The 25186-nt window shown below is 40.5% G+C and overlaps 1 protein-coding gene across 1 annotated transcript in view; it reads right to left on the bottom strand.

Annotated features, from left to right (window-relative positions):
* The window catches only part of gbf1 (golgi brefeldin A resistant guanine nucleotide exchange factor 1), an 84944-nt gene extending 60192 nt beyond the window's left edge, over positions 1 to 24752 (bottom strand). The window contains 3 exon segments of the mRNA XM_054599626.1: positions 18260 to 18326; positions 21537 to 21641; positions 24527 to 24752. Of these exon segments, the coding sequence (XP_054455601.1) occupies positions 18260 to 18326; positions 21537 to 21632 (163 nt within the window). The 5' untranslated portion in view covers positions 21633 to 21641; positions 24527 to 24752.
* Between the last annotated feature and the right edge of the window lie 434 nt (positions 24753 to 25186).

Below are 25186 nucleotides of genomic sequence, written 5' to 3'. Positions count from 1 at the left end.
ACAGGCTCCATGGCGGGGTGACATTAAAGCCTATCAGGTTTATCCCCACTGGGGCACTGAATTGCAGCGCTCAGGAGGGGTTGGAGACGTCCCGGGCTGGCTTAGCAGACCAAGGCGACAAATGTCATAAATGACTCCCCTGTGTGCCTGCATGTCTGCCATACTAGCAGCAGCTTTAGGGAAACTCATGGGCAACAGTGCCAGAGGTCTGTCTGTCTGTCTGTCTGTCCGGCTGACCGCCCCCCCCCACCCAGCAGTCCCACTGTTGCAACACCCCTATACCTATACATAAAGGAGGTGTCAGTAAGAAATTGACCATGCATTTTGTTTTGTTTGCTTTTTTTCATATGCACATCCACATACAAATTCTTTCAGACAAGCTTTGGAACAGTGAAGCCTTCTCTTCTGCGAGATCCGAGTTTCCTTGTTCTTCTCAGTGTGTCAACTCAAGGAGGAGGCTGAGTGCTTGAAGAGAGGAAAAAAATGAGCTACTTCACTGCTGTTCACATGGCAGCTCACTTTCACTGATGTTTAAAGTGCACTTCCCTAGGGCTTGCTGTTTGTCATAAAACATCTCTCAGCACATAATTTAACCAAACTTGAGAGGCAAAAAGGGAAAAAAATGGAATACAAACATCATTTACTAAAGGGGTGTTGGAGTCTAATACTGAGGCTGTTTGCCAGGAGTGCAGTAATTCTAAACCATGCTGCAGTAAGTGGCTCCTCACAGATACTGTGGGGTAATGTTAGACAGCTGAGCAAATGGGATGGGATCCAGGGAGTGCATTATCTTTATGAATTCATGACTAGATTTTGCACTGAAAGTGACAGAGTCGAGGTGTTTGTAAACACATTGTCCTGTGTTTTGCTTTCTGCAAAAGAATGTTGAAGAGCAAAAAATGAAGAGTGTACAGCAGGCTTTAATGTGTTCTCATTTAACCTCTTCCTGCAAAATCACTTTGAGTGAAAAGAGAAACTTAGGGACATCGCTACTTCATGCATCAGCCTTTCATCTGGAGATGCAAAATCGTTGGTGTTGAATAAAACATTTTTAACTTTTAAGTGAAAACAGTATTTGGTTTCCAGTTATTTTGGCTAACACTACAGACTTTACCAGGATGAGCGCCAAACCACAAAATGGTGGGCCTCACACTCTCCAATGTCCTACACTACAAAAAGTGTCAACATCATAAATGTCTGCGAATTACACTCGATTGAGATAAAGACTCAAAATAATGTGTAACACAAAGCTGGCCAATGTGCAAAGCTCAACCTATTTCTGTTATTTGTGTGTGCCGTTAGCTCTTTCAAACATGTAGACAAATTCTTTTCCATAAAGTTGGTTTCTGCAGTGCAATGTGTCTCCCTCGCACGAGCTCGTTCTGCACACGCAAGGCTGCGCCTATCCAATCCGACTGGCATCACGGCCATGGAATGCTGAAGTCCACATTTTTCCCATTCAGCAAGGAAAAACGGCCTTTCAAAGCCAATCAGCTAGAAATGTTGCTTTGTTTTTATTTTCGACTGAACTTCCTGGAACCTATTATGGAGCTGTCAGGGATGTATATTTAGCTATGGCAACACAGGGCCTCCTCGCCCCCTTGCGCCACTGGTCATGTCACCTCTGATAAACAGAAAAACAATTGGTTATCCCTTTTGTCACCTTTAAAGAAAATGGCATGGGTGGTGTGTCTGTGGGCGTAAGTGACAAATACCGTCTGTATGGCTAAAACGCATTAGATGGATATAGGATATACAGTATACTCGATATACATACTATAATCACACTTTGCCTTAATCTGCTGAATACTGGCAAGAGACAACATTTCTACTAAATCACTGAGATAATATAACAAAACTATCACATCTGATGAGATTCCCTTACAATCTGTCCAACAATGGCCATATAAATGTATTTAGAGACAACCGACTCCACCTATTGAGCATCTATACAGCTGTAGCCTATATCGGGGGTCCACTGGCACAACAGTCACAATCCCTCATAGCCTAACAACTTTTACAAATAAAAGGTCATGTTAGCACCCTGTGATACTGTAAAACTCTTTATAAAGAAAAGCCAACCGCAAGACGAGGAAAAGCTGAGGTCTAAAATGTGGTTTTGATCCTTAGCAGTCCTGATTAAGTAGAAGTAAAAATGGTTGTGGTTGGTATGGAATATTAACCATGTTGACCATGTCAGTTCCGTGTGTTAGCATGACAACTCGCTGACATGGAAGTTGGCAGTAAACAGAAACTACAGCTGAAACTGGTTGTAATGTCACTAAGTTAGAGTACCAAGATGAAAGGTGAAGAGCTCACCACAGTACAGTTCAGTGTTGGGCTGTGAGGGAATGTAGTCACCAATGACTAGTACGCAGGTCTCTACTACATTTGAATACTCAGCCTTTGCCAGTGTGGACCACAGTGTCAGCCTTCTGAAACACTATGTCGACATCATTAATCTGGGTCTTCATTGGTTCATCTCTTATCTGTGCCACAGGTCCCTCTCTGTTTTGCTTTGCTTGCAGGAGCATGTTACAGTTCTGTCGTTTCCCCGCCATCACAGACCCAGGCAGTGACCATGGTGTCTCAAAGTGCAGCCGCAGTCTTCCGCTAAGTTAAGCAGTGTCCTCTTTGAAATGTTTTTCTTTGTTATTTTTTTACTTTGGACGCACACTAGTAGGCGGGTCTGATGAGAAAATATGAAATACTGGGAAAATACCAGTTTGTGGTTCACATAACTACAACAGACTGAAACATCTTCCCTTTAGCGGATCAAGTCAATTTCAAGAGTCAGAACTTCCAAGATTAACTTCCATTCTTATTATATATATATATATATATATATATATATATATATATATATATATATATTATATATATATATATATATATATATATATATATATATATATATATATATATATTCATTCATGCTTATAAACTTAATATTTTATAACTAGCACCTTAAGTATTTGGATAAGATAGCTTGTGAAAAGTAACCTGAGCCCAATTTAGTCTACAGCTGTTATTTTCATGTGGCAGATAGATAATCAATCAACATTTAGGTGAATATAATTGGATTGGACAAAGTACCTGCATATATCGAATATCAAATAACTCATATTTTTTTTTTCTTTTAAAATCACTCTTTGTTAAATAACAATTTAATCCATTAGGTCCATTACAAATCAAAAAGTCTCAAAAAGCTGAATCAGTAAACTATCAGGGGGTCATGGATGTTTGTATAAAATATTATAAAATATTTTAGATATTCCGCATGGGTTTCAGTGTGGGAACCATCCAAATGTGTCCAGTCCGAATACTTGATCATCAATGAGCAAACTGTTCTCACTACTTCATCTGTGCAACATTAAATCCCAATTCATTCTTTTATTTTGTAAAAAAAAAAAAAAAAAAAAAAAAAAAAAAAAAAAAAAAACTACTGACAGATCCTTTTCCAAAAATGCTCCAGCCTCTGTATGAAAAAGTAGAGACGTTACAGTTGTTGTGTGCCCTGTTGAGTACAATAATAAGTATAATGTTCAGACCAATACATCTGTCTTGTTAAATTTGGAGGAATCTGTGCTTTGAGCCCTGGATTAGTTTGACCTATACTTGACTTCAACATTGATGCCCACTAGTTCAGAAGGTCATTCTCCCTTGACCTCTGTGTCTGACCCCCCTCCCCCCCCAACAACACCATCCCCACCTCTGTCAACCAACCCGGCCAGAAGACAACCCCCACAGCCGCACTACACAGTGGTAAATTTAGTAACATTTCACCACTCATAACCGGCCCAGCTCCTGCCAGTTTAGCAGGAATTTTTACAGTTAAAAAAACCAACATAGGCATATCTGCATAGCTGGGATGGCTGCTAGCTGCCTTGTGCATTCAGACGCTGGTCAGATTTGGAGGAGGCAAATCCCAGAGTGTTGCCCCTCTCACACAGGGATTATGAAGCACAATGGACAAATCTGGGGATAAATATCTCCAGCTGATATTCACTACATTATTACTACCTGTGGGGATGCATTTGTTCATATCAACACTCTGTAGCTCTAGCGTAGTGTCTTTCAATGAAAATTATAATCTAATAATAACATTAAAATGAAACGTAGAGCATTCCTGTTCTCTGGGTAATGTGGCCATACAGCAGCTTGAGTTTGAATGCTACGATGGAGCCAGGTAAAGATGTGCGCACAACAGAAACCGTCCCCTCGTTGTTGGCTGAATATTCCTGGGAATGGAAATAAGCCGACTGAGTGGTGAAATGGCCATAGGTCTTAGCTCGGTTAGTTTAGCTTTAATCTTGGATATCCTCTAGACTCCGCTTTCATTGGCGTTTGGTCGGGCAGGTCTGGCTGGGTGGTCGGCCCACAATTCCTTCTCTGATGATGATGAATGTGTTCTGTCATATGTCATAAGTGCTCGAGTAATGAAAAAGAAAAGACAACAAATTCAGACTAAAATTAAGAGAAACTAATGGGAGCTCCTAGTGGCAGCATTTACATGCGCTGCCGTACCATAGCCTATCAGTGTTAATCACTGAGTTACCAAACTCTTACTTTTAAAGGGATATTTTGCCATTTTCTTTCCACAGAGCTGGTTATCACAGAGCCCCTAGACGTCTGATACTGACACACTATACTATCAACTAACTCAATGTAAACCCCCCGGTGTCTTTTTAGGCGCTCAGAGAACCTGACATAGTATAAAGAGCAATATAGTCCATGCATGGTGGACGGGAGGGGTTGCGGATGGGTCAAAGAAACACAGGACTTTCGTCCAGGAGACTGCTATTCATGTCCAGTGTGAAACTACAAAACCTTGACATTTTGTCTCTTCAGTCGTCACTCAGGGGTCACGTAAGTTGTTCGCCAGTCAAGTTAACAGTGTTTTTGTTGGCTTAAGCTAACTTCCTGTGAAGACAGAGGTTTATTTTGAAAAGACACTAGGCATGTAACGTGTGGAACCTTACATGTCAGCTTTGCCACGTCCAAACCTGGCGCTAGAGGGGTACCTTGAGAGTCATAGTTTGAAGCTTAGATACACTGTAAAAACATCAAAATTAGCTTAGCCGTGGTTTCAGAATAATGAACCAAGCTGTTTGTTTTGTGTTGCGTTTGTGTAGGTAGATGTGTTGCTGAATGACGGACACGATTTCTTGGCCTGCTTGCTTTTTGTACTGGTAAAAAGGACTTTCGGTATTATAAGCAACGCACAGACAGAGGGGAAATGACAAGGATGCAAAGGGACAGTCAACGGAAGAGAGAAAGAGAGACAGAAACAGAAAAGGCTGTTATAAGCGCTGCAAATAGCCGTTTCTACGTGCCTCCCCATCTGACTTTACAGGAAGGTTCATAAATCCATGATATATTAAGCCCTCTGCTAGTGCTAAATTCTTATGCCAGTGCACTGATTGATAAATGTATTCGATATTGAAACAGTAGTCTTATGTTGTTGCTATTCAGCCTTTCTGAGGCTATCGCCAAGACGCTCCTCCCATGGTCCTGGAAATTTAGATCTACATTTAGTCTACATGGTGATTTATTCACCAACAATGATGAGATTGATTGAAAGCAAAAGAGTTATTTTCTAATTTCTATAAACAGTTAATAGGTTAATATTTAATCCAAAATAGGCTAGATCATGATTTATTGGGAGAGAACCAAGCAACTGTGTAAATCAGACATTCAGCACCCTTTGATAGCCAGAAATTTAACGATCCTTTGTTTCATAATTCTTTTTCCCACCGCTGGGACAATTCAACTGTGAGATTTTCAGTCAAATGTAAATCTTTGAAATAATAATCATTCCATTTTGAAATGCAATAACGATACAATGTTGTGTAGCTCTGATGGACTTGATGCATGATGCATTCATTACCTCATTGGATAGAGATGGTTTCATGTTGTCTGCTATATGAGATATACCAAACATTAGGAGTATAGGATTTTGTGTACTGGGTTTCGCAAATGGAAATTGTGAAAATTGAGCCAAAGCATCATAGTTTCCCTGCTGAATATATGTAGTTTTATACCAAAGAGTAACGGGAGAGAGAGGTAGTGGGTCCAAAGTTGGTCGTACCTCAAAGCTCACCGCTGTTTAGGCAAGACGTTGTGTTTCACTCTTACCATACGAACACAGCCTCCAGCTGGAGCTCGTATTCAACAGACATTTTGCAGCTGTGCAATTATTAGGAATGTGCCAATAACTGACACTTGGGCTGATAAAAAAACTGAATTTATTTGTACATTAAATCTTGCCATAAGTCTAAGCCATGAGTGCCATAATTAATTACCTTCATGTAAAACGAACAAAACTGATCTGTAAATTAAAAATTCCTAATCTCTCTGAACACACACACACACAAACAAAAATGATTTAATATTCAAATACAAGTTCTTTGAGCTCAGATTTTCCAAACTAGATAAATAAATCCTTGTCTGAACCACCTCTCTGTGCAGTCCAAAGCTGTGAAAAGCACAGTGGGCCAGAGAACAGGGAGTGAACATGGTCGTACATATTGGCAGGTCTATTTTGCTTGCGGAGCAATCAACACCTTCTTTTTGTCTCTCGGGTTGTTAGCATGTCTCGTCGTCAGCTGCACTGGGCCACACCGGCCTGCTCGGCTCCCTCCCCCGTGGAGGGGCACTGATCCCGCTCTATTTAAGAAGGGGTGCGTCAACAGGTTTAATGCACTCCTGCTGAATGTGTCACCTCTTTTTCATTCAATATTTGTGCTATGAAATATGGCCAGTTGTTTAATCACCCCTCAAACATGCCCAGCAGCAGGACTGTCCTCCTCTTACCGACCGCCAGTCACCCTCCCACCATCCCTCAACAAGACATTTTTGACCCATGTCACCTTTAGGGCACACACACTCATTTCAAAGCCCCAGCTGCAGCCCAGAAATAGGACAGCTTTTTTTATTTCTGGGTGTCCACTCAAGAGGCGAGTGCCTTGTGCCAGTGTCCCGTTCCTAACTCCAACAGGAGGGGGATGACAACCGAATGGATGTTGTGCAGAGTTTGTCAAGTGACTTCACTCCAATCAGCCCCTGCCATTTTCAATAAGCCTGTATGCCGTCAGTGTTTAAATCAGCAACAGAAACTATGCCAAAAAATGTTTGCTAACCTTTTTCCATAATAAAAACTAAACAAAAACCTTTGATGACAAAAACTATGGCTGTGTATGACTCGCTTTTAATATTATATCAGTCAATGAATGGAAAACGGAATGATAAGTTGAAAGACAAAATTGATAAGGCTGACACCCTCTGGTTGGTCGATTGGTGGGTCGATATGCTCTTGTTCCTCAATTCTCATTGGTCGGACAATTGCTGGTGTTACTTCAATAAGAAGAAAATATTGTGTGTGTGTGTGAGAGAGAGAGATAGAGAGAGAGAGAGAGAGAGTGCATGTCTTTAATGAAGGGGTAATTGCTTTGCTGCTATTCAACAATAAAGAACAACATTATTTTAACAACTATTTAGCCTACATCTTACCCCTACTGTTGCAGGGAGACAGCGTATTTTGCTGGTTGGGCGGTGCAGATCTGCTCTCAAAGCAGGTCGGCTGGGTGCGGCGGATATTTAGAAAAGCCACATATCCCTTCATGATAGGCTTTGATGTTGAACATATCAGAATCTGCTTATTTTAATATGTTTGGTTTAATAAATAGCCTCATTGGTTTTTTTCTGATGAAAGTTCAGCAGCATCCCCTTAGCAACAGCTTTAGCAGCTCATTCTATCTTCAGATATCATTTGAATATGGGCAGGTGCATGCTGGTAAGCTTTGAGTGTTGCTACAATTTAAGTATAAAACAATTAGGCTATAAATACTTGAATTTGTGGCAAACGTGCTTTTTATGTTCATTTATAAATCATTAAGGCAACCAGGTAGAATGCACACAATGCTGTGGCTATTTAGACAATCAGATTTCTCCTCCCCGCTAAATATTTAAAAATCTGCATACTTCAAGAAGAAAAAACACTAGACTAGAAAAAAGTCTGGAAGAAACAACTAAAATCTGCTCAAATAAATGATACAACTTAATGTTCAGGGTGAGAGTTAGAGACTAACAAGAAAATAAAGTCCAGCACAAGAGAGCATGTATGTAACTGTGAGAATCCCAGCATGAGACCAGTGTGCCATGCAATGCTTAGCTAATTGGATATGTGTATTACAATGTCCGTGGTCACAGCACCCTTATGGGGCATGAAATAACAAGCAGCTGTGTGTGTCGAGAGACTCCACATGTGTGTGTGCTCGGTCTGTCTGCCTGTGTGTGTGGGAGGGATGGTTGCTGAGAGGTTTATTAACCCAGTCCATCAAGGCAGTGTGGGATTCACACTGAGACACCAAAGGCTTAAGGATGTGAGCGCCACACAAGCAAGACAGCAAGACGGTGCCTCTCTGAAATACTAATATGGGCCCTTATTTTCTACCACAACAAACCCCCCACACACGCACAGCCCCACACACGCACAGCCCCACACACACACACACACACACACACACACACACACACACACACACACACACACACACACACACACACACACACACACACACACACACACACACACACACACACACACACACACCCCCACACACACCTCTATACCAGCACTGCTTCCACAGCTAGTGGACTGTGTGCTTTGATTTGACCAGCTTTGCTGTTCTACTCAGGAGATTATAAACGCCGTCCTCGATACTTTAGCATTGACTCTCCATTGTGATTCACCCTGCAGAACATTGTATGTTTATGATAATGATCAACAGGACGGTGTGAAACCCACTTTACCCTGTATAACTGTCAATATGGAATTACGGGGCTCTGTCAAAAGTGCAAAGGATTTAAAGACCTATTTTAGTCTGTTCTCACAAATACATTTTCCAGCCACCAGCATGGCAACATACCAGTCCTCAGAATGGTGGCGGCGCCGTTATCTAGCCATGACTTATGCACTGTCCACATTATACAGCTCCCTGACAAGTCAAACTACAGTTCTGTGACATTAGCATGCTTAGCCTTATTTATGTTGTGTTGTGTTCCAGCAATAAACTGATAAGCTAAGCTACCAGACAAAGTGGCTATCACGCTAGCAAGATTCATGTTAGCAAGATTTATTCAGCAGAATGAACCTTGTTACTAGTTTTAGCATGTATCCTGATACTGTTATTTCAATAAAATGTTTCCAAAATTGTTAGTAAAGATAAGACATTTTAGCCTAATGGTTTACAGCAGGATAGGGGTTGAAAATGTTGCTTGTGCCTCAGACCTGTCCAGTTTTATTCGGGTGAAGCATGACACCAATGTTGACTTGCTCCTGCTGCGGGGACGATGTGCAAGATTGACTGACGGACGCAACGGACAGACATAATCGTCTAGTCCTTGAATGTAAGGCAATTTATTTTCACCATATGTGCACAAAAAAAGAAACTTGGACTGCACACAAACTCAAGCAATGAGCATGATAAAGAAGTGTGCCAATGGCAAGGTCTTTTAAATCAATAAAAACAATGTGTCACTTTAAGCAGAACAATATAGAAAAAAATTATCTTAACTCAAACTCCTCATGCGCAGATGGATATTGCTGAATTGTCATGGTACTGAAAGCTCTTGAAACAGTGATGACGACCTGAATCTTGCAACAAATAAAGAAGGTTCAAAATTAAAAGAATCACTACATAGGCTTCGATGTAAAATAATGTGAAAAGGATTACTTCAGATTATTTTACCAACTGCAAATCGCCTATACTACTCAAACAGGGCATATAAAGCAGAAAACCTCAGTCATGACAATATAATACAGATGCTCACTAACTCTGCCTTCAGTAAGGGATCATTTACACGTTGAAAACCGACACTTGGCATTCTCAGAAATTGTCAATACAAGCTTATATAGTCGATCTTGAAAATGCTGTTTGGCCAATCAACATGTCACCACGTGCAGAGCTCAAGTCCGTTTTTAGATTAGACCTCCGGTGATGAGCGGGCGCTAGTAGTGTTGATGCATCTCAGACCCTTCCTCAATACCCCCTGTTTTATAAATGCTCAGAGCTCAGTGTGAGTAATTAAAGCAACAGTTAACTCAAAGCTCTCTAGCTCCGCAGTAAGCTACAGTGAGGTGGGTTCGGGTTGGGCTATCTGTCTTGTGCTGAACCCCAATTACCACCTCATAAGAATATGCTTAACAGAACATTAAATCAGAATCCATGTGGCGCAGAGGAAAACATTAAATCCTCACCAATCGTTGTGGTCCCTGGCCGTGCCTCCTGCTGTGACCCGGCTGACACCCACTGCTACCTCGATTATTATTATTAGTTACATTACTAATACTATTCCCTATATCATTATTTTAATTCTACTATAGTTATTGCTGCTTTTATAAGTAGTCTTAATTTTCTCCTTCGTTACTCTGCTTACTACTCTTATTATATGAATAATTTATGTCATATACATTGAATGTGTTGTATCTCTGTTATGCTGTTCATTCTGTACACATGACATCTATTGCATTCTGTCCATCCTGGGAGAAGGATCCCTCCTCTGTCACTCTCCCAGAGGTTTCTTCCTTTTTTCTCCCTGTTAAAGGTTTTTTTTTAGGGGAGTTTTTCCTGTTCCGATGTGAGGGTTCCAGGACAGAGGATGTCGCATGTGTACAGATTGTAAAGCCCTCTGAGGCTAATTTATAATTTCTGATTTTGGGCTATACAAAATAAACTGAATTGAATTGGATCCGGTAGACCCACCTGATAATTCCAATCAGCTACAACAGCAAGAGAGAGAGAGTTGTGTATAGGACGAGGACTGTCTCAGCACTGCTCCACCATTCTTGTAGAATGTGAATAGAAACACATCAAACGTGCTCATGCATCACCCAGATGTGCCGATCATGTTGATAAGGAAAAAGCAAACCGTATTTATTATTTTTAGTTTCATAGCATTAGAGATGCTATCCAGTTTTATAGCCTGTTGTGACCTGTTGCTTTTTGGGAATGTCTTTGTTCAGTGTTTGTACATAGTAATACACAAGTGTCCCTTATTCTTATAATGAAAATAGTCTCTTAAAGTTGCCAGTGGGCTAAATGTTACTTTAATGCTACTTCACCATCCAGCAGAAGGACTGTGTCTGCCTTTGACACTTGCAAAATAAATGAAAAGGACCGGATCCTTTTTACCGCCCCAAACTGACACCAACCTGTGACTCCTTTGGGGTATTGAAGCCACTGAATGAGTTATGCATAATCACAACTTGAGCAGTGAACTGTGTTGATGCAATCAGGCTAAAGTGATAGATTGACCAGTGACGTGACAAGAAGCACTGATGATTGAAGGATAAATCAAAAGTTCAAAATCAAATAAAATAAAATAAATCTATATTTGTGTTGAAACTGGTCTTTGCATGTGTGAGTGCGAAGCACATTTGTTGTGTCCGAGCTCTGGCCCAGCCTGCCCTCCACCTCCTCCTCCTCCTCCCTCTCTGTGCTCATGAGGGCTAGTTTGTTTTGCTCACATCTTGCCCACTGTTCCTGTCAGCACATCCAGATCCTCCACGGCACCGTGGACCCTCTCTTCTATCTAACCCTCAGCTCTTGTCCATGCCTGAGTCCGATAACCCCTCCCACCCAACAGACACCCCCAAGCCGGCATGATTAATAGCCCTCTGCTGGGACGCTCCATCCACTCAGCACATTGTTGAGAGCCTCTGAAACAGTACAACAGTTGCATCCCCTCTTCACACTGGGCCTAAGCCCTGTCTGTCAGTCCCCGGTTAGGGCACTGTTAACTGGCCAGATTTACAGCTACTAACCAGTACTAGGTGGCAGCCTGTCTGGGGAGAGGGAGCAACTCCTATTAATCATAGCTCTTTTGATGGGGGCTTTTACAGCCGGTAAGACAAAGGCTTGCCACTGTGTAACACCTGTATAATCCACGGCGCCTCCCATCAACCATCAATCATAACTGCACACCAATGCAGCCATAGTATTTATATTCTCTGCGATGCCATTTCGTGGCATTTAGTTTGATGCGTTAAAGAGTAACAGGTGACACTGTAAAACAGTCAAATGAATTAGGAACGGAGGTCTAAATCTCCAATAATCCACATCTCAGTGCAGATAGAAGTGATTTAAAAAGGCTTGTTTTTAATTTAATAACAGTACTTAACTTTTAGTAAAAATCAATAAGTCAGTCGACAGAAAATGAATAACCAACATTTATATTGACCAAGTGATGGATTGGATAAGTTATCAAAATTTGCTGCTAGTTCCCTCTCAAATGTGAGGAGCGGCTGCTTTTTCTTGTTTTTAATTGTAACCTGGAGATCTTTGGTTTTGGACTGTTGGGTCAGATGTTTGTCACCTTGAGCTCTTAGAACTCAAGATGGGGATGGCAATGATGACTTTTTTCTAACAACTTTCTTTCATTTAATAGACAAAACAATGAAGAAAAAAAGAATCGTTAGATGAATTAATAGACAAATTAATCATTAGTCGAGGCCTATGTGATGACAGTGGAAAAATCATACAGTCCAAGATTGATACAATTTTGTTATTTAAAAGGGTAAAACCACTAGGGCAACAGTTAAACAAACAGACGTACCTGGTGGTACCCGTATTCCCATAATGGGTACATCATTTTAAGGCATACTGACATCCACATTTGATGTGTCTTGTAAAGTGCAACAAATACATTTTTATAATTTTCTCCAAATAAGCATGTGCAAAATGTCTGCCTTTCACAACTGGTGTTTGTTGCAGTCAAGTCTGTTAATGTTGAGACAGTTTTTATGTTTTTGTTTAGCTATACTGCAGTATTCTCACTGTGTAGCAGGCTTTTTACAGTAGACTAACCTGGGACACACTCAGGTCTATCGTCAGCATTAAAGGGTCAATGAAAGGACAATCGTCAGACAATGTGATGAAGCATAACAAACTGTCAATTATTCTGATATGAGAAAGAGCCTATTAAAAATTCAAGGCAAGCAAGCACATCTTTAGCCATTATGACAAAATCAAGGTCCAATATGAATGACCTCTTGGAAATGAAATCTTAAAACTTGAGTTTTAAGATTTAATTAAGTAATTCTTCCAGGCAAAATACCAACAGTTTAAGGTTTTCAAATGTGAATGTGAAGAATTGCTGCTTTACTTTGTCTTCTAAGTTAATACACTGAATATCTTTGGCTTTGAGACAATTTGCACTTTTGCCATTGGAAGCCATCAACATGAATATGAACAGCATGTTTCATTATTTGCTGTCTTTAATGAAATAAATGAAAAAATAAAGAGAATGAATGATCTTGCTCTGTGTAGTCACAAACATTATAGCATTCGTTTTGTCTAAGCCAACGTCAAGCCTAGACAAGACATTAATGTAAGTGACAACTCGGCCCACTCTGTTTATTGTCTTTTGACCATGTCTTAAAAATAACTCAGACAGAGGGACTGAGATTTTAACCCGTGATCTTAAGCTTAGAGCTAAGGGACACCGGGGCCACGCAGCAGACATGTGAAGAATTGCCGTGAGGCAGATTCTCCTTGCTCAGGATGCCTTCATGAGTAAACATATTTGCATAAGTGGCTGAGCGACATGAATTATGGTTCCTCTTCCTCGGCATTTGCCAGCTGCCTTCTGCCGGTTCAATTTGGAGTGATATATGTGTGAAGATCAGGTGGCAGGGAGGAGGGAGGGAGGGGTGAGAGGGGTAAAAGGCCAACCAGATCCCAAGTTCTGGGGCTGCAAACCCCCGAGGCCCGCCAGCGCCTGCCTGACCACAGCTGGGGACCAAGACGACACACACTTGCGCTTGACCTTGAAATAACACCGACATAGACGGCATGTGTGCATTCTCTCTTGATGACTGACATGACGGTAAAATGTGATGAATTAGTGAGGTTGTCAGTAATGGATGGATTAGGCTGTGTGAAAACAAAAAGGAAACATTTTCAAAACACAAGTATCACTATACCGGTGCCACTGAGCACCCTCACTTTACTGCAACAGATCAAATCAATGATGAGTGCCTACAATGGGCGTTACATGTGGGGGCCTCAAACTACGTGGTTAAAAATATATTATTTTTGTCATAATTCTTCTATTCCATGCCAAATTAGCTCTGCTTTCTGCTTTGATTTGGGGAAAGCAGGATAATTATTGTAAAGGTCAGCGGGAGAGTAATCAAATCATCCTCCACAATGTTCATTCTGCAAATCCACTGCCGTGCCCCCCTGATATCCACCTCTGGTGCTGTGCTGGTGATTCGAGTCAATTAGAGCTGTGCTTGTGAATTTCGTTAGTGTTTGGATGAAAAGAAGAAAGCTGTCAGTCAAAAGGCCACTCTGGCTTTGTATCTGGGGGGCTGGAAGGGGCTCTAAACCTGTATTTGTATGAATAAAAATGAGAGGATTTAGGAGAAGACTGTTTCTTGTGCAGACTTGTCAAAAATCTGACCTTCGCTGCAGCAGAGGGGGTTGATGGGAGAGGAGGGTCGAAGGAAAGAATTGAAGATTTGAAAAAAGCTGAGGCTCAGTGACTTCTGGATAAAAAGGTGCAACTGGAAAAAAATAATAGGTGAGCAGGAGAGGAAATAAAATGTATGTCATACTGAAAGGCTGCACTCCAGGCTCTATTACTCTCTGAGGTATAGCCCAGCAATGAAATAAAGCCACAGAATTATTCAACAAGAGATTGAGACAGATTTGTCTGTGGGATGACAATTCTATACGGGAGAGACCCCCTGTCAATGTCAGGTTAGATTCAAAGACTCAATCTGTGGCTCAAAACAATGCTTCAGTTGTTAGAACATCAAATACAATAATACTTTTGTATTTCTGCATTATTTTATTCGGTAGTTGATAATGGGAGAAGATGCTATGCAGAAACAAAATTCGTAGAGACCATGTGTCACTATCAGTTGCTTGTTTTAAATTCCAGTGTAGTGCCTGGATTAGACATAACACAACCTACACGGCTACTCATGTCATCCAAACCGTTACTGCTCTGTTTACAGAACTATTCGGCAAGTAGCACTGATGAAGCTATGTCACACCACAAAGGCTTGTTAGATTAAGGTTCAAAATGTCGTAAAAATGATCAAAATCATAATAAAAATCAAACTTATATATAACTGTGAACCATATATAGACATAACATATGGACTTAAGGAACAAGGTGTATATGTAATTTTCGATCAAATAGGTTTTCTAGGGGTTTAATGGTATGCACAAAAGGTTGGGTACCTAGCTCGATAAAGTGGTGTAAAAAACATTTCGTTCGTGTCTATATTTTTTTATGTCTAAATTTGACGGCAAAAATTGTGGCAATCAAACATTGTAATATATATGTCAGTAAAAAAAAATTATCTTCGGAGACAGACACTGATTCACCACATGTTGTAATGTGCTAATGGTACATTTCCAGTCCGCAGAAAGGAGAGAACAGGCTTGTGCTGTGATTGTAATGCAACGCTGTGGTTACTGAAAAAGTAGAAATAATAGACACAGTGAGGAGAATAGGAGAGGCCGTTAATATTCTTATTTCTTGAGGTAGATAAGTCCCAAACGGTCAACTCTATCTCAGAATTGGCCTTGAAGATTAGGACTGATTTAAAACAAAAGATGGCATTTTGAGCCACATTTAACCAGAAATATCAATTTTAACACCAGCATTGATGTGTTTCATCAAAGTACAGTCATATTGTTTATTTAACAGCTTAAAAATACATTTAGTTTAGCAGTTACGCTTTAAAGACAGATCCTGGCCATGAAGCTGTGGAAAGCACTCAATTCTTTGGGTCCAAATGAGGTTAGGGACGGGGCATTAGATATCAGGCTCAATCCAAACCGTCCCATTTAAATCAGAAGAAAGGCCCCAGCTTCCTGGGACTGATTACCCTGACTGACTGGACAAGGTGGAGCTGAAGCATCACAACACATGGCCCGTCGTTGGCAAAGCTTCTCCAACTGTGCTCTCATTGTTCCGGAGTCGAGAGCGGAGGACCTTACATTTCAGATGGAAACTTTTTTTTTTTTTTTTTTTTTTCTGCTTCCACAAAAGAGAGACAAGACTTCCTTTCCCAGAACAATTTATCTTTCTGCTTGACAAGACTCCCTGCTATATTTACCCAACTAAAATTGCAGATGATATTCTTCCAGCTGCACTACTCTCCAGCTCTGTGGCACATGTTCCTGTCAATCACAATAGTTACAACACAACAGGACCGCCAGCGCAGTGAGACCCTCAGCTAGACAGAGAGCAACAGAGAAATATGGAAAGAAAAAATAAGGGCAGAGAGAGACAGATGGACTGAGAAACCTTGTGGGGACTCATTCATATTTCTTTTGCAGGTTGGCTTTAGTTGTTAGAGACAGCGAGGTACACCAGAGTGAATGGAATTACTGGGCTTTCATTAGGCAGACAGCTGGGCCGCTGAGAAGCCTCGAAGCAGTGGCAAAACACAGCCCACCCGCAAGACTTCTACCAAAATATGGCTGTGTTTCTGTGCGAGAGATCTACTAGGTTGTTATGCTGCTGCAAAAACAAAACAAATTGATCAGTCTGTCAAGCACAGAATTGAGCTCTACTGTGGTTATTTGATCTCCATTTTGTCTTCCATCAGGGCATGGATGTAACATCTCAGAGACTGGCTGCATGGGGGATTTGGGCTTAAGGATGCAACAAGGCTTTCAAACATTCTGACATGGACTCATTACTTCATGCAAATGCCCCAAAAATGCTGGGAAAAAAATTCTAATTGATATTCAACTTCTATTCTGGACAAATACAGTAACTGTAATGGAATCAGTTTATGTAAGGGTAACAGAGAAATGTGGGCTTTTACTGATACGAGGGCTGAAGGGGTTATAGGAGAGGAAAAGGAAAGAGGAGGGTTAACCAGTCTGCTGGATTTCTCCTCAGCCAGCAGTGCCTGTCCATCTCACAGCGGCAGAGGCATTCCCTGGAGGAAGGCAGCAGCGGTGGGGGCTCAGATTGTGCAGCTCCATGTGTTGCATCTTTCCCATTGCTCACGACTTCTACAACTGGAGCTGTAGGGCTGTGGGAGCTGCCAGGACTCTCATTGCAAAGGCATGACAACATGCAGGATTGTCCTCAGGGCCAGCTTGGGTCTCTCAGCAGAACGGGTGTTGTCAGACACCACCACTGCATTTACACACATGCATTACACCCCATTTCTTCACCCTCATTTCTGTTCATCCTACTTATGCTCTTAGGGCTGAATGCTGGACTACTCCTGAATATAGATGCACAAAAGAAATCTGGTTCCAAACAGGAAACGGCTCTAAATTATTAAAACCCGGAGTATTGATGCGGTATGGAGTTAACAGTTCTGCTATCTGTTAAGTTAAGTTAAGGAGCAAAATGTCCTCGTGTCAAACGTCCTCTCTTTGTCGCTTTATCTTTGTGCTTTACTCTGACACACACACAGCTACTCCGGCTCAGTACAGCGTGAGACACACATCATGGCAGAGAGAACCAAAAGATCCAAGTGAAGCTACGTTTTACTCCAGTAGATGCTGAGAACTCTCGTTGTCACAAACTCAATTAATCTGCTGATTATTTTCTTGATTCATTTATTAAGTGTTGTTTTGTCAAGAGGAAGTCCCCATCAAGGAAAGAGTGAAAGAATATGTCGGGCATTTCGACAGAGGATGTACCTCTGGACAGCAACTTGCATGATATTGCATCATTAATGCATTAGATCTAAGATAACTGCTGCTCTGCCGAAAGCACGCCTTCTCTGTTAAGCTAGCAAGCATGGCCATTTAATTTGGCTAAGCCGTAAGTGCAAGCCTAGCATAAATATAGACCATATCTGATCAAAGGGCCACTTTCGCTGAAAATATTTGTGTGCATATGGTTCAAGTCCTGATACTGCAGATTAATTGGCTCTAAATGATCTTAAAATCATAAATATCGGCCTGTAACACTTTATGCATTATGCCCAAAATCACAGTCCTAACTCACTGAGGTTTACTCAAGATATGTGTAAAAACAAGGAAAATTGGGAGATGAAAAACAACTAAGTAACAGTTAGTTTCCAATGTTCAATCTTTGGTTAAAAGTTACACGCCTGACCTACTTTGTGCAGTACAGACTACAGCTGTTGGGTTCAGATTGTCCAGGCTGGTGTGAAAGCTCTCAGTCAAACTGCCTTGTCTGCCCCGTTCAAACTGGTACTGATCCCATCACCTTACACCCAACCTCCATCAACCCAACGTACCTTTAATGTTGTTGAGTATTTCCTTGAGGTGGCCAAAGCTGTTTAGTAATGGGTCCTGTTCTTCGTCCTGGGCAGAGAAAAAAAAAAAACATGATAAGAACATGATGGGAGTATGGGCAAACCTGGCAAATACACTATATGAAACCAAATAAACGACATGATGGGTTGTTCTTTAACAGCAGCAGGGGGAAAGACTGGTGTTAAGACAGCCCTCTATAGCGTGTGTTTATTTTAAAAGAAAACAGCTCTGACATGAACCTTTCATGGGAAAACCCAGTGTCCCGTCACATGACCCGCTAAGCTTTTCACTAACTATATGGGATAGAGGGGACTGGGTAAGCAAGTAATAGGGATGTAACGATACATTGATCTGGATTTATAATCAATGATCCAATATCACTGATGCAAAGTAATCATCAATAGATATCATCATATTGAAAAATGAAATCACAGCTGTGTCACCAATGTCTATCCAAGAACATCTCCTTCCTACAGGACCCAGAAATAAAAGTGTCAAATCATATTTGAATTGCTTTTTGTGAGTTAATATAAATGTAAGTGATCGTGTGTTATAAGGGGATTTGATATCATCTCATTATCTATCACAGATAGATAATGATTTGATTAATTAAAATGGTTAACTTAGTGTTGAAACGTGTGTGTTTTGGCCCCATTCTTACAGCGGATGCAGGCGATATACAGTATGTGGTAGGAAAGATGGTTTTATCGGTTGGTTTCATATGCATCAGACCATTATTAGATTCTTGTTGATGTTGGCTCCATTGCAGCACAAAAACACAGCTGTTTTATAGGAAGTTTTCGGCTTGCTCAAATGATTGAGATTTCATTATAACACTGGATTCAGCTTTTGGTGTATTTTACAACTTTTAAATAAGGGCTATTCCAGTGTTTATACTTGACAGTCAAAATTAAATCTTCCATGGAGTTACAAACGTCTCTTTCCAAACGTAAGTCTATGGCAAAATGTCTTTTTGGGCCCAATGGCATCACGTGACGGCCCCAGAACTTGTAATCACAGCTTTGGCCATTACAAAAACTGTCTTCAAAGCCCGGGCACTCTTCCCCGGGTCTTGGTGCATGCACGCACAACATCAAAGGCAAGAAGTTGAGGGAAAAACATCCCCTTTTAATTTCAAGGCCCCTGTCAATCTAGCTCCGCACTCCGTCTCAGCAAACAAACAAATATGACGACAGAATTATTTCATTTCAAATATAAATACATTTAAGATTTAAATGAGTGTTTGTGTCAATGAGGTGACAGATTATGTTGAAAAACAAGCATTCTTAAGGAGTAAATCCAACCTTGAAAACATATCGGTTAAAGTTAAGCATTTTCCAAACTTGCAAGACCATGTACAAACCCTGTGCTTTACAAACTCAGCTCAACTTCCACATGCCAGGCGTACAGCATATGATATCAGGCCTAATTTGTGCCTTGCCATTTAACAATGTTGCGGAGCCAGGCAACTGTGGCTCAGTTATTGAGCGGGTAGTACTTCAATCAGAGGATCATTGGTTCGATCCCCAGCTCTGCTAGTCCATGTCGATGTGTCCTTGGGAAAGTCATTTAAACCGAGACTGCTCCTGTAGGTTGTGCCTTCAGTGTGTGTGTGTGTGGTATGAATGATAGATAGTTCTGATGGGCAGGTGCCATCAGTGTATGAATGGGTGTGAATGGGTGAATAATGACATGTAGTGTTAAAGCGCTTTGAGTGGTCGGAAGACTAGAAAGTCACTGTACAAGTACAGTCCATTTACACTCATGATAGCCAAAATTACAGACAGAAAATGCAAGACAGTGATTATCCTTCTTTACAAAACTGATCCTATCACGTCCGTGATTTCCACTCCTGTTTCCATCATCGACATTTCCTGCCCCAATTTCATCTATTTTATCCCAATTTCTGTTGACAAACTTGTGGGCATTGTACTTCATTTGCAACCATCCTCTAGTCCAGTTGATGTCATGCCCCCTTATTTTTTTATAAGAAGTTTGGGATGTGGTTTCCCCCTTTCTGCTCAATACAGTAAACACTACCCTTTCTACTGGCTGTGTCCCTGACTATGTCATGACTGCCTCCTCTCAAAAAACCAGTCAACCAGTCATTAACCCTTCCATCTACAGTAGCTACTGACCAGTTTCCAAACTTTCATTTCCTGTTAATTTCCTCTGGAAGCCCAGGGAAACAATGTTTTTTGATAACTTTCAGTCACTTTTTGGGGGAAAAAAATCATAGCACAGAAGCTACACCGAGTCACAAATAACATTTTATTGAATGCAGATACCAGAGATACTCCATTGTCATTTACTAGACATGAGTGCAGCTTTTGACACAGTGGTATGGACTAGATGCCTTCTTTTAAATTACTTCTTAAATCTAATTTCTATCGGTTATCTTATGACTAATTTTGGTTTATTTTATCTTATGTTTTATAAGATGCACATATTGCACATTAAACACACATAGTTCATTCATTTTCTGAAAGTCTTTCGTTTTGTATAATGTACAGCATCACCAGGCAGGTAAATATTCCTGATAATGAGTTATCAGCAGTATAAATAATGCGTCCATGTTGCATAAGAGGATTCAAAGGAAGCTGCTGCAAGACTTGAAAAGCCTTTAAAGAAAATCATAAATTTGCAACAGGTCAAGTTCTTGACATGCATCAGTAATGATCAATGGAAAATTACCTTTTAATGAGGTGTTTCTGTATTCTGATTTGACTTAATTTGTACATTACTACGAATAAGAGGTCAAAACACATGTTATACAATAACACCATAACAAAATTAGGGAAAAGGAAGCAGCAAAAATGTGTTCCTTGAGTCGTTAGACTTGATATATACTGTCCCTCCTACACCAGCACTGATTAAAATATGGAATTAGATGACATAAATTACCTACAAAGATTAGGAATTATTGACTTAATAGCAATGTCCTCCCTGTGATTCTCCCTGACAATTCCTTTAAAAATATAACTTCCATCAAAACATCAGAGTATTCATGAACTGAGTTATAAAATATCAGTTTGACGTTCTTGGAAATGAAGATGCCAAATTAAGATAAGTGACTATGTGAATCTTCAGTTTATTTTGTATAGCCCAGAATCACAAATTTGCCTCAGAGGGCTTTACAATCTGTACACATGCGTTAAGTTAAGTTTTACCATACCCGCCAGTCAGTTTTCATATCTTTAGTAAATCTAACCTTAACTCAGTTAAAAAGAACAAATATAATAGTTGGGTTTAACTTACCAGTGGAGTGTGGGTATTCCATCTGGAGTTTCTCTTGATAGCTCCAACAACCGTGCTAATTTCACCCTGGACGATGTAGATATTCTTGTCCACCATGCTGCTTTTCTGAGAGAAAACAGAGGAGGAGATCGTTGGTTTTGGCAGAAACCTACATAACTTATAGTCCCTCTATATAACTGTACAGTCAAGATGTCATGATTCATAGTTATCATGTCTAACAGATTATATTTGAGTCAAATCACAACATAACCACTCAAGTACAGAAAATGCATTGTTTTATTATTGTCTTTTAATTTCCATCACTCATCACTCATTCCGTTTGTTATAACTGAAGCATTAAAATGGCTCTCAGTCTATACGTTGGTAATACATCTATAATGACGAATCAAGGCCCCCAGTTTAGCTATGGGCATAATAAGAGCTACAGTGGGCACACGGGGGGAAAAGGGATGATTCACCAAATAGGAAGAATACCATTTCTACTACTTAAAAAATATTTTTCTGCATTGAATTTCCCCCTGGTAAAAAAAAAAAAAAAAAAAAAAAAAGTCAGCTTCTCAGAAGATGTGATTCTGATAGGACAGCTGGTTCGGAGGACAGTGTAACTGAGCTCAGAGTCCGTTTGGATTGAGTGGATTGATGCTTCAGAAGCATTTACATTCCAGTGATGTTAGGTGTGAGGTAAATAAACACCAAATCATTACTACTACTTGTCTCAAAGAACATGATCTTATCTTTACATGTGACAAACATAAGAAACACCTTCTTTTGTTTTCCAATGTCAGTCAGTCAGTTTTTATTCTTAAATATTTCTAAAACACGTTTAGCCCTAGACTATTTCCAGAAAATTCATTTTATTTAGAACTTGCATTATCCATTATAGAAATCAAAATTCTAGCAAACATCACTCTGGGGTAGATAATCTAAATCTTTGAGAGTGCATGAGTGGGTGCGTTGATCAGTTATCCAACCAATAAATAAACAAAATCAATAATGAAACACAAAAACGTTTGAGTCAACCATACACCCACATCTGGTATGTAAAACATATGGGGAACTTAACTAGGTTATACGAAAATACAGAATTTACAAGAGAGACTGGCTGGCTACCATAAATAATGTACTTCAGACCAATGTATCAAGTAAAACTCTATGATAATGTTTCTCATGCCAAACATATTTGTCTAGGCACATCAAGTCATGTGTCTACATTGGAAAACATTTTAAGCTATGGATAAGCAATCATTTAGATTTAATATTCTATGAAAATCTGCAAGAAGTACACAAAATTAAGTCAAGCTTAAAGTCAAACTAAGAACTATCAACCTCAATTGAATATAGAATCGAACAACAAACAGCAAATGTCCATGTGTACCTTGAAAATGCCCAAAACCAATAAGGATAACCAAACAGAATCAAAATGACATTCTGTTCATATTTGACAAGCAGTACACCTCAAAATGGTTGGATTAACCTTTTTCCTTGTGTCGGAAAAGCCATGCCAGATAATACTCTTACTTTACAGGAGGATTTAGGAATGTAGAGACTAGGTGGCAGAGGCCACTTTCTTTTAAATTCATGGTAAGCAGCCTATTCAAAATACTAAGAGGATGGAGGTTTGACAGATGGAGGTCTGGACGTGGAGACGTAGTGATAGGCTTATAGCTGATAAGACTATGATATATATGAATCTTATCTAGCGATTCAGTTTTTCAAACCACCACTTCCAGTGTGAATCAGTGGTATTGAGTCTTAGTCTGATATTATATTTTCTAAAATAATACAGTAAACATCGACACAGCAGTCACAGTAGACCTAGTGAAAGTGAGGTAAGGTAAAATGTTTGACAAGCCTAAATGGCTTTGCATTAGAAAAAACTGCCTGAAAAAAAACAGTTTACCTTTAATTGTTTAAATGTATTTTTTGACAATATAACAAAAAACACCTCCCGTTGAGAAAAAAAAATCATCATTTAATTAGTATTAACATACAGTCACTGCGTGCTGTCTCACTATAGCTACTCTGTAGTAGGAACAAATGAGCAGGTTCTGCAGGGTTCCTGTGGAATGGGAACACCATTGTGTTGTATGCTCATTCTCAAAATGTTTTCCGATAAACACCTTCTACTCATTCAAACTGTACATAAAATAATCTCAACTGTTTATGTCTCCCCTCCAGATCATAAGTTTATACTACATGTGAATGACAGGTCAGGGGCCAACCGGCCTCCTGCTTCTAGGCATAGTCACGTCACATCACAGATTTGAAGGGTTTATGGAACAGTTTGCAGTACAGGCTATATAACGAACACATGGTTGAGTGAACTCAAGAGGTCCTTCCCTCCTTTAGATGTCAATGCTTACAACCAGCTGAATAGGACAACATTGTGCCTTTTACTGTTTAGAGATACCAGAGCTACATAGTTACATTTCAACTCTCTGTACATGTTCTATAAGTGCAACGAAATACAGTCAGAAAACAAACTACATTGGTACAGTTAAGTAAGTTAAGTGTCAGGTGAGCTAGAATGATGCTCGCTGCCTAGCTGGTTGATTAGATTAACTAACCTAGCTGGTCAAGTCAGTGGCGTCTGCTCACAGGCTAAGCTAACAGGCTAAGCTAACAGGCTAGCTAACAGGCTAAGCTAACAGGCTAGCTAACAGGCTAGCTCTCCACCAAACTACGAGCTTGACAGACTGCTGAGTGCTGTGGGACAAACACAACAGACTACGAAGATACACGACTACTGACGTTATTATATTCATATCTATCAGCGGAGTGAATAGTTAATACGTTGCTCTAGGGTTGCATACATTACCTGCCAGAAGCCTCTCAGCTAAACGCTTAGCTAGCGTGTTAGCTGTGAGCAGAGGGTCTTCCGTGTTTGCCTCTCAGACAACAGTCATTTACCTCCTTGACTGAAAACAACAACCGCCTGTAGGCAAATATACAAGTAGGCTCTTCTGATTCTCCAGAAACAACTGTATTACCTGTGTGTGGCTGGTGTTCAGAAGATGGAGTCCTGCTGTTGCTAATGCTAGCCTAGTTAGGCAAGCTAGCAGGCTAGCCGGCCAACAGTGAATGAAGAAGACCAAAGTTCAGCTCACTACGATGACAGGACCCACTGAACAGATCGGACATCCCACTGCGTGATAACTTAATATCTCCAAACCCTCTTATGTGTTCACTGTTCTATAGACTGCCCATACGTGGATAAGTGAACACCTTGCTCAGCTGTCAGCCTGCTCTTGGTAAACACACTGACGTGGAAAAGCTCTGCAGTCTCAACCTAGCCTGATGACGGAGCTGTGATTGACAGGCTACACAACCCCCTCGCTTTACGCCTAATATAGCACTTTAGAATGCAAAGACATGTCAGCAATCACAGTGTAAGGCCGTGTTAGCGTTTGTGCAATTGTGTAATCATATAGACTATTAGGGATTACTCGAAAGGAACATATCGCTTGTGTTACAGAAACATGTGGGCGGGACAAAGGTAGCAGGGTTGGTTGCGCCGGGCTGATGACGAAAGCAGCTCATGGAGAGCAGTCTCACTGACAGCTGGACTCAGTGTGTTTAGGCCTTCAGCTGAGTGTCAGTGGCTTCAGTCATCCTACAACGACATGAGTGACTCTTTTTTGGGGTCAATA

The sequence above is a fragment of the Anoplopoma fimbria genome, chromosome 6 (assembly GCF_027596085.1).
Source record: "Anoplopoma fimbria isolate UVic2021 breed Golden Eagle Sablefish chromosome 6, Afim_UVic_2022, whole genome shotgun sequence".
Taxonomy (NCBI): Eukaryota; Metazoa; Chordata; class Actinopteri; order Perciformes; family Anoplopomatidae; genus Anoplopoma; species Anoplopoma fimbria.
The sequence above is the reverse complement of the archived record's forward strand: the minus strand, read 5'-3'. Positions and strand labels throughout refer to the sequence as shown.